The sequence below is a fragment of the Strongylocentrotus purpuratus genome, unplaced genomic scaffold (assembly GCF_000002235.5).
Source record: "Strongylocentrotus purpuratus isolate Spur 01 unplaced genomic scaffold, Spur_5.0 spur5_scaffold_11, whole genome shotgun sequence".
In the NCBI taxonomy this organism is placed as follows: domain Eukaryota; kingdom Metazoa; phylum Echinodermata; class Echinoidea; order Camarodonta; family Strongylocentrotidae; genus Strongylocentrotus; species Strongylocentrotus purpuratus.
In genome coordinates, this window is record NW_022145596.1 from 25,512,923 (window position 1) to 25,523,320 (window position 10,398).

Consider the following 10,398-nt stretch of genomic DNA (forward strand, 5'->3'; position numbering starts at 1 on the left):
CTTCCTTTTAGGCCGGGGGCGTTCCCCTTTGGATCCGCCAATGGTATGACCTTGTGACGTAGAGGAACAGTCTCCTTACAGCTAGTCCACCTTTCTTGGCATACTTGAAATCCTTTTCTTTCCATGTTTTGATGTCCTGTGATGATGATGATCTCTCTCTCTCTCTCTCTCTTTCGCTCTATTTTTCTTTATGTCGCTCTCTCTCTCTCTCTCTCTCCACTTGTCACTCATTCCAACTCTCTTCTTTCTCTTTCCTTTCTCCTTTCTATCTCACTCACTCTATTTCTCCACTTCCTCACCTCTAATACTTTACATCTCTTAATTAAAGGTGTGAAACGGTCAGTGATCTTGAGGAAAGTAGATATCAAGAAAAAATATAAATAAGCAGGAGCACAAGGAACACTAGTTGAAGTCAGATGTCGGTCCTACGACTGAAGAGACACGTAGGGTCGTAAGCCATAGGGGAGTTACCCTGGGCACGTACTTTTCTTGTTATCGTTGACACTTACGTCGTGACAGCTGCCACCTTAATCACATAATATTTATACTGACACAGAGGACAGAAAAGGCGTGTCAAGTCCAACTTATCGACATTTATTTTGTCTTTCTTTTGACTTGTTGTCGTGCTTTTTTTTTTTTAAATATGCATTTTTTGTGTTATTTTATTTCGTTGTCTTTGTTTTGTGTTATTTTTTGTTTTATTGCAGGTACATGTTTATCCGAAATGCGTTGTATCGAATTCAACTTAACTAAATTAAAACTCGTAAATTATGATTTCTCGATCTAAAGAAGGAGTTACAATTTCTCAATCTTTATTCAATTTGCTGATTAGTGAGAAATAAATAAAATTGTGAATTGGTCCACTGAAAAGAAAACCTATCACGAAGTGCTAATTCTTTCCATTATAACACTTGTATGTTGTCGTTCACAAGTGTTGGTTTTCATCGTATATATGTACTTCGAGTATTGCCTTGATTTCAAACTAAAACAAAAACGAATAAGGGTAAAGTATGGTCTCAGACCGAGGATTTAATAATTTAATACACAAAATAAATATCTTACATGTATAATAGGACAGAGAATTATAGAACTGTGTTCTGAGATTCCAGTAACATATAACATAGAATTTGAATTGAACAATAAGGAGGGGATAATGAAGAGAAGATATGAAGCACTCGTATGTTTTGAATAACAATTTTTATTTTCAAAAGCTGTACATAAGTGTTTCCTAGTCGTATAGTCTCAATGTCATCAATAAATCTATTACGGTTTTATTGGTATTTAATATTGGACTGCGAAATCTCATAATTATGATCTAATATGATCAGAAAATCTAATACGCTTACAAGAAAGCCGGCACCCGTTACTTCCTCACTGCTTATGGAAGACTTCTTTTTCCTAATTCTTTCATGGAGACTCGTCTGCACGCCTGGTGCAGTGAAATCTGGTGCAGGCACAAATGTCTTGGAACTCTGCGGCTATGCATTCATCAGGCATCTAATCTTACCTTCTGTTATGTCTGTGTTGAGAATTAAGCTTCACATTTGACTCCACTTGTATATTATCCCGATTATTTTCCTAGCAGATTCTTGATATGCAATTCTGTTATTGATCTAATACAGTATTATCGGAAAATCAAATACGCCTGCAAGATGGCCGGCACCTGCAATTTTTTCACTGCCTCTGGGAGATTTCTCTTTCCTAGTACTTTCCTGATGGTTCGTCTGCACGCCTGGCGCAGCGAAACTGGGTTGGTCGCTCTCCCCAAAAGGTCCTGGAACTCTGCGGTCTTGTATTCCTTTGGTATCTTGCCTACTTGGTTGAGGAGATTGGTGTCCACAGAGGCTTCCAGCAACAAGTAACGTGTATGTTTCATTATCGAGAAAGACGGCAATAGCTTAAGAACACTGAAAGGGTCGAGTTGACAGTTGCTTACTGTAATCCGTGCCCCATAATCTAGAAGGCGCAACAGTTGCTGGACACATCGATCGTCTCGGTCTCTCATTTCGGGTTTGTCCTCACTGTCACTATTATTGTTGGTATCCTCGTTGGTCTGTTGCCAATAGAAAAGCAAACACTTTGCTGGTGTTTCTAGAAGTGACGTTGTTGAGTTGACGAAAGCACCATTTTCGAGGAGCAGTTCGATCATTTCTGGGCTGGGCCCAGCTCCGCATGCTCTGTGAAGAGGATGATACCGAAGCGAGTTACGCACAGTGAGAATGGCGCCGTGCTCTATCAGCAATTTAGCGATCTCGATATCGCCTCGGACGGCCACATGATGAAGTGGTGTATTGCGATGTTCGTCCTTGCAATTTGGATCAGCGCCATAGAGAAGCAGGAGCTCAATGATGCTCTTGCATGGAGTAAAGACTGCAATCTGCAATGCTGTCTTGCCTTGCAACTCAGGTGAAGTAGCCTGCGTCAGTACATCAGGGTCTGCGCCATTTTTTAGAAGAATGTACACGTAGAGTTTATTCCGCGCTCGCGTCGCATGATGTAACGGTACGAACCCTTGCGTATCTCGAACATCCGGATCGGCACCGTAGCTTAGCAACAACTCCAAGCAGTCTGAATATATCCCAGGTAAGGCATGGATCTCATACCCGATCGTCTTGTAGAACGTATTCGGTTCTGCTCCATGTTGCAGTAGTATCTCGGAGCAGTTGACGTGACCCTTCTGCAAGGCATGGTGAAGTGGCGCGCACCCTAGAGAATCCTCCGCATCGATGTGCGCACCGAGTGTAATCAATTCATTCGCCATGTCAGCACGGTTGTACCTTGCGGCGATGTGTAAAGGCGTAAACCCGCACTGGTCCCGTGCGTTGATATCACATCCATGACTGAGGAAAAGCTTGACGCAGTCCAGTCTGTCTTTGAATACAGAATGGTGGATTGCACGTAATCGTAGCTCGCCCACGGATTCGTCAACATCGATTTTGTACTCGTTGATTAAATGTTTGATCTCTTCCGCTGTCGAGCCTTCGTTTATAGCATCGATGACATCCTCAACAGACATTGTAGTGAAGGACCTTAAATAAGATGAAACAAAAATGAAAAGATAAAAATAATATTTTGAATTGAATTGAATTGAATTAATTTTCTTCTGCAACATATAAATCAAATTCCATTTCAGCAATATAACAAGTTTGTTGATTGTGTATACAATATACTAATACGAAATAATGACATCACACAATACCAAGAATAATTCAACAAGAAAGTTGCAGAAGAAGATGGGCTATTGCAATAAGCGATTGCTTGATAGCATGATAGCCCGGAGGGGGTGATGATAACGAAGGTATAATTACAACAAAAACTGGTGAAGGTGATGATGTTGATGAAAATGATGATGGTGAAAATGAAAATGAAAACTTATATAAGTTACACGGGAGTTATAAAATATAGTGATGGATGTTTTATAGGGATCTGAAAATGATATTGAATATTAATTTAACATACGGAAAAGATCAAACAATATACTCCGATAGAAATGCTTTCTTCGTATGAATTCAAATAATTTTGGGGTTTTACATGAATTTATTGAGCCTGGGAGTGCATTCCATAAATCTGGAACATGATGTCTTATTGATTTATACAGATTCAATGATTTATAAAATGAAAGTTTAATGAATTCCGAGTAGGGTTATTAATAATAATAAGAGATGATGTATTAATTTTAAACCAGTTCGATATGTTTGATTTCGTCAGCAAATAGTATAAACGATAAAAGGGATATGCATTGGACATTAAACTGCATAAATCATGTCCGGTGTTAATACATGTCATTATAATGTTTGCATATTTCAGAAAGTGACGCAGAAGGTTATTGTAACGGATTATAAATGTTTTAAACTCTAAGATCGTGTTATATATTTATAATATTTTCTCGTGATTAGAATTCCTGTAAAGAGGTTTACTCGTTTTTTCTGAGTCGGACCTCAATGAGAATCAATGAAAACCGTTGGGTCATACAAATATATAAATCTAATATTGGGAAGAAAAAAATCTTTCTTATGAAATTCCTCCCATAAAGCTTCCTAGCATTCCTAACTTTGTTTCTGTGATCTGAAGTGGCTCTGCGGGAGGTTACCTCACCAGTGACTGCCCTGAATATAAATTATTCACACGTACAGGTATATTTATAATTTTCTTGAGTTTCAGAGAAAGTGGGCTAAACGACCTCACCGCGTCAAACATACGTGCAGTCCCACACATCATCAATGTCACCGTGCAGCTCATAAAACATTCAATTGTTCAATGGATCAATCAACACCACAACATGAATGTCATTCATTCGAATTCCATAGAGGCGTTTTAAGTCGACGAACTTATTCCCCCTCTCTTTAGCCCCCATCCCAATGGATTAGGATTGTTAAGGAGTCACAGTGTCAAAGGAACGCATTGGCTTGTAAAACACAGACAGGTATTTCCTTGACAGTGTATATCTTTTGGACGAGCACAAAAGGCAGCGATCATGGTATTTTTCAGGGGCGGATCCAAGATTTCGCAATAGAGAGGGCCAATATGTGCTAATAAGCTAAAACAGAAAAGGCACAATCGTTCTGATTTTAAGGTCCTTTTTAGAATAAGAAAACAAAATCTCTGACAAATCGGAAAAGTTTGGTTATCACCTCCAATATAAAAGGAGGACACAATTTCGGACTTGTGTATTCAGAAGGTATGTCATTTGAGTTTTTAAGGGGAATTCCATCCTGATATCATCTTAGTTTAAATAAAAGCAGAAAAATTAGCTAAACAACATCCGATTAAAGCAGGAAAGTATTTTTAAAGTTGTCATTTGTGAAACACAAATTGGCGACACTGTTACGCATTTTGCGAGCTCCTCCCCAATTTGCTCTGTTTAGAAAATTGTATAAACTTTTATTTTCTTAGTTATTCATGACGAGAAAAACTTGTTTCTTACAGGAGATGGATAAAAACATATTAGCACTTATTGGATTTAGGGTGAATGTATGATTGATCATTTTCTTAAGGGAAAATATAAATTTTTGAACTTTTTTTTACTACAGGGCAAATGAGAGGGGACCTCGCAAGATACGTCACAGTTTTGCCAATTTGTGAACTTCGCACTTTCAAATATTTATAACTTTCTTACTTTTAATCGGCTTTTGCTCAAACTTTCACTGACGTGTTTCTCTCATTTTCTACTTCTATTCAAACCAACTTAATATCAGTTTGGACTTCCCCTTTGATAAAAGGGGGCACTGACCGGTTGCGCTCCCTTCACCTAAATCCGCCACTGGTGTCCTAAAATGACAGCTCTTCGAGTTTATGTTAAATAACAGAATAGTCCATAACTTTAGAAATTAGATCGTATGACTTCATTTCATATCAACTGGGAAAGCACTAGACCATTTTGGATGGGGTGTGTTCTCGGTCCGAATTCTACGACAGGTTTGCCGAAATATTTTCAATCATTTAAAGGGCACTCTCTGAGTTAAATAAACTAATACAATTGCTTCCCGAGTTCTTCTAAAATCGTAAAGGACAATAGATGAGGTAAAGCAAATAAGAAATCGACCATAATAACACTCATAACACATGTTTACATACCCCACCTAATCTCTTCATAATCATCTTCAAAACATGAGCTGACTGGATACTAAGGTATAATGTGATTTGGTGTCATCAAATGAATAAAACACCCAAGTCATTATTTTTTATATCATTATTATTAATTTTTATAACTTTATACACGATTTCTTGATTTTTAATTTACACATTTCCTTTACCCACAACACAATGTTCAATAGCGAAACACTATTTCTTAAATAAATATGTAATTTTCTTGAGTCAATAAATTTATTTTGTTTTTATGCTACATGTTCAAAGATAAACCATAAACATTGAAGCAATGAGTCTCAGCTATAAAATAAAAATTCGATACTCTCGTCATTAGCCTTATCCATGTTGTTTTGAGGAATGATCTTAAACTCTGTGTTCGACACCTTTTTTTTAAAGTAAAGGTTGAGATCTGGTAAAGCCGAAAAATAGTCGTGCCTTGGTAGAGAAATACCCTGGAAGAAATAATCAAAATAGTTTGGACCAAAATTTCATGCCAGGGGAGTGTTTCACAAACTTAAAGTCAATCTTAATCTTTGTGAGACACCCCCAGGATTGCGCATTTAGTGCCATATACGTATTTCTGTAGCTAGTACATATGATTTTGAGCTCAATCGAGTCAATCTCGTTTCAATTTGATCATTTCAGATCGTCATACAATACATCAATTCTTACCCAAACCAGATAAACCTCCCCTGATCGCTTCCATGCACACTGTTTCTTTCACAATCGAATCACATTGACAGCAGTCAGCATTATCTTTAAAGTGTGAATGGTTCACACTCTATATTTACATTTTGAAGTCGTGGTTCTTCTTTGCACAAGCAATCTCTGGAGACCTTAAAGGTAAAGACCAGTATTGGAAACGCCCCAATTTCAAAAAATGAAATGGAAGCTCTTATTACCAATCATGTGAAAGAATGTGTTTTGACTAATACATGATGATAAAACATTTGCCGGGAAACCGCCTACTTATTGATATATTTGGTAAATTAGTTTATCTATTGGACTGTGAGAGATAAACGCACGTGTCCCATATACATCTGTCTATGTACAGTGCTTGTAACTTTACGAAGACTGGGCCAAATTTCTTATCATTTTGATGATTCCAGAACCTTGCAGTACACACCAATACTTATATGCTAGATGATCAACCTTTTCTGATCGATTCCACAACGTTTCTTTCACAATGCAATCGCATGACCATAACTGGTCTTTATCTTTAATATGTAAACGACAAAGTGATTTCCTTTTCAGCTCTGTGGGGGTCTACAGGCCACAGGGAGCGTAAACACGCCCAATGGACTTTGGAAACGTGTATGGAATGGTTTCCTTAGAAACGACAAACTATTACATAATAATGAATCCATGCTACCCTCGACCTAATTTTGTTCTTTTGTGTTTTTTCTTCGGGGGGAGGGCTAAAATGATTGTAATGTTGTGCTAGAGCACTGTTGTTTTTCAGCGTCTTCTTTATCTACCATGTCTCATAACAATAAAGCATGTTTGTTACACCTTTATACTGGATCACTCAATTAAATCGCAGCCTGGACTGTAAACAGAATAAGAATACAAGTACTGGGGAGTGTTTCACAAAGGCTAAGATTGACTTTAAGTTGGACTATGGCAGGCTGTTCATACCACTAGTTCCTCTACCCATTCATGGCATTGGTTTCTCAAGGGACGTACAAATCGTGGTCACCAATCTACAGAATTTACCTTTATTGGTAGTTCATTATTGAAGAAAAATATATATATCTAAATATCATAATGGTGAGGGCAGTGGTGAGAGCAACCAGTGGCATGAACAGCCTGCCATAGCTAAGTCCGACTTAAAGTCGATCTTAGTCTTTGTGAAACACTCCCCAGTACTTGTATTCTTATTCTGTCAAAGGTATTGGTGTGATCTTCTGGGTATAATCATTCTAAAAATGAGGGAGGGAAAGATAACACGATGTCTGCCATGCATCGCTGTTGCGCAACTCGATTGGTAGAATCCAGAGTATGGTATATATTGCAATTGTAACATCATGTGATATACATTTACAATCTTGTAACGGACTGTGAGGGGAACAAAATTATTTAATTATAGAGGGTATATCTTTCATTTTCTCCTGGGCAATGCACAAGAAAATTGTATGCTGTTATCCTTGTTGCTGTTGTTGATGTTATAGTTATTTTATTGTCCTTATTGGTGTCGCCAGAATAGGCCTGCCTCCTCCTCTGAGAAAAATAAGAAATCGACATACAACCTAGGTGAGATACAAGGATATTTGTATATTTAAACATTAATTTGTACACTAGCTGCATGAATTCTTTATCATATGCATCCACCACTCATATTAAACCACACGCACAGGACCTATTTCATCCAGAAATGCTAAGCACAAAATATACGTTCGATAATTGTTGTAGGCAAATTCATGTAAACACACGCATCAATTATCATTAGGCTATATATAAACGTATTTCAGTAAGTAATTATTATTCATCATACATGTATATCTTTCCTAGTATTTTACCTTTGGATGTGCTCCAGTCACCTAAAATGTCGAGCTCTATGACGTCCATTAAGCGAGCAGCGAACTCCCATTCGACGAGGTAATGGAAACAGAGCGCAGGGGACAACCAGGAATGCGTGTCCGCCCTCCAGCATCGTTCATTGCCTTATGAGGAAACGTGACTGCTCCTCCGCTGTGCTCAACCAAGGATCATACATTGAGAGGATTCGACACCAAGGGTCGTCCGATAGCTAGTCAAATGGCATGGCTGATGTGTATGATGGCAGTGGCGTAGATCTGTTCCGAGGAGTGACAGCAGGCGTCTACGCAGGGGGGGGGGGTGTTTTGGGGGTAAACCCCCCCCCCCCCCCTCAATTTTTTTTTTTTTTTTTAAATACTCCTTAGTAATGGATACTACAAAGGTACTTACAGTCACTACCACTACTAGCCCGGCTATTTTCGTTACTACCTCTACAACTCAAGTACTTATCAGGTTAATTAAATTGGAAATAAACATGCCATCATGAGCGGTTCTAAATCAATGTTCCTTCTTTTTCGTAGGGGGGGGCTTGGTGAGGGGCTATGACGGAATTTAGGGTTCTCGAATTCATTTTCTAAATGTGCTTCGTAATGTTGTTGTTGTTTTGGAACGGGGGAAGGGGTGAGCCTCCAAAACCGTCTAGAACCGCTTATGGAAGCAATCAACTATCACCTATCATATTTATTTCTTGCTCGGTTTTGGATGACTTTTCTAGACCTAGAGAGACATCTCAATTTTAATAAAAAAGATCATCTTGAAATGGCAGTCTTTACAAAGCTGAAAAGGGCCAACGTTGCTGTAGAGGTAACTTATGTGGCAATATCAATTAGAAGAAGAAGAAGAAGAACTACTATCGTAATAAAACGATATGTGTGCATTGACGCCCGTTTATTCTACATAACAGATAAAAAAGCAACTTTTGGACTATCTACAACAGTTTGTTAGAAGCTAGGAGACAGGAAGGCAGATAGAAAATCATGAGAACGGATCCAGAACGGTCAAAAATTCGCATGGACGGTCATGCATGAGTGGTTTTGGAAAATGACAAGATCAGTGAGCACGATAGGATGTTGACGACTATGGAGTTTCGAAACAATCGGAATAAAAGAGAGTTTTAAAATGTTAACAAGCAATGCTTGCAAAACGAATTAAATATAGTCGACAGAAGAACACGTCATGGCGCGTGCTTGGCCCAAACGGCCTTTCATACAGGAGGGATCGGAATAGTACTGCGTGCAAAACGAATTGAATTTGGGGGGAAAGGTCAAGAAGAAAAAAAAGAACGGAAACAAGGCATTGACATACGAAGTCAATGCGAAGAAGAAGACATTTTGACCCGATGAAGCCTTCATCAGCATCATTTAATTTATTTATACTCTTAGTGACTGAGGGCCCTGTAATTATTATTACCCAGCAGTTACAAGGTACTCATTTACGCGTGAAGAATGGCAAATGTGAATTAATGCCAAATGGTATTAGTACCAGGCCGGGACTCGAACCTTCAACCCTGAGTGTCAAGTGTATGAACCAAGACGGGTTCTAGAATATAAGCAATCCGATTGGTCAATTGACATCATGTGGGCGTGCATAATTTTGTTCCCCACCGTGCAAAACATCTCCATCAAAAATTGATAACCCATGCTCAATATCTACCGATTTCGCTTAAGCGTAATTCAGCCAAATTGTATTTGTGCATAATTATCTAGATCTAGCGTTAGAATATTCTAGACCTAGATCTAGATATAATATCTATCTATACTTTAGATCTAGACTTTATTGTATGAATGTTTTGCCGACCCGTCTTGTGAAACAAAATTGATGTACTGTTTCGTTCATGTGTTAGGGCAGTTCCATTCCACTAAGGTAGTCAGTGCGATATCGATAATGCACTTTCCCTGCGGGCGCGTGCATTATTACTATAGGCACTGACTAAACTTCGTGCACTGGCCCTGCCCTAAACACACTCGCAACAGTGCATTATTTGCATACTATACCACGACACCTCCACACACAAAAGTCATCAGAATTTCTGCAGGGTCTTTTTTTTTTTTTACTTGTACCGCCCCCCCCCCCTCCTTAATTCGCCATAGGCTTATCTGACGTCATACTACCTCCACAACTCCGCACATCACGGTACCCAATCCTCTACACGACTATCTTTATTACAGGGCGATGTGATATGAGATGCTCTTGAGCGTCAATGAGATTTGCTCTACATAATGTAGAAGTCAGAGTTGGTGGGAGGTCGTTTACGTCACAGGTCGTGAACTTGAG

General features: G+C 38.7%; 1 protein-coding gene across 1 annotated transcript; it reads right to left on the bottom strand.

The window, feature by feature from the left end:
* Window positions 1-795: 795 nt before the first annotated feature.
* On the bottom strand, window positions 796-8,261 carry LOC763179 (poly [ADP-ribose] polymerase tankyrase-1). Its single transcript, XM_001199075.4, has 2 exons — window positions 8,106-8,261; window positions 796-3,029 (listed from the first exon to the last, which is right to left on the bottom strand). The coding sequence occupies exon 2, from the start codon at window positions 3,014-3,016 to the stop codon at window positions 1,625-1,627; it is 1,392 nt and encodes a 463-aa protein (XP_001199075.1). The 5' UTR covers window positions 3,017-3,029; window positions 8,106-8,261; the 3' UTR covers window positions 796-1,624.
* Between the last annotated feature and the right edge of the window lie 2,137 nt (window positions 8,262-10,398).

Excerpts from the sequence above, each read along its gene's own strand:
- LOC763179 (XM_001199075.4), bottom strand. The coding sequence starts at position 3,016 with ATGTCTGTTGAGGATGTCATCGATGCTATAAACGAAGGCTCGACAGCG.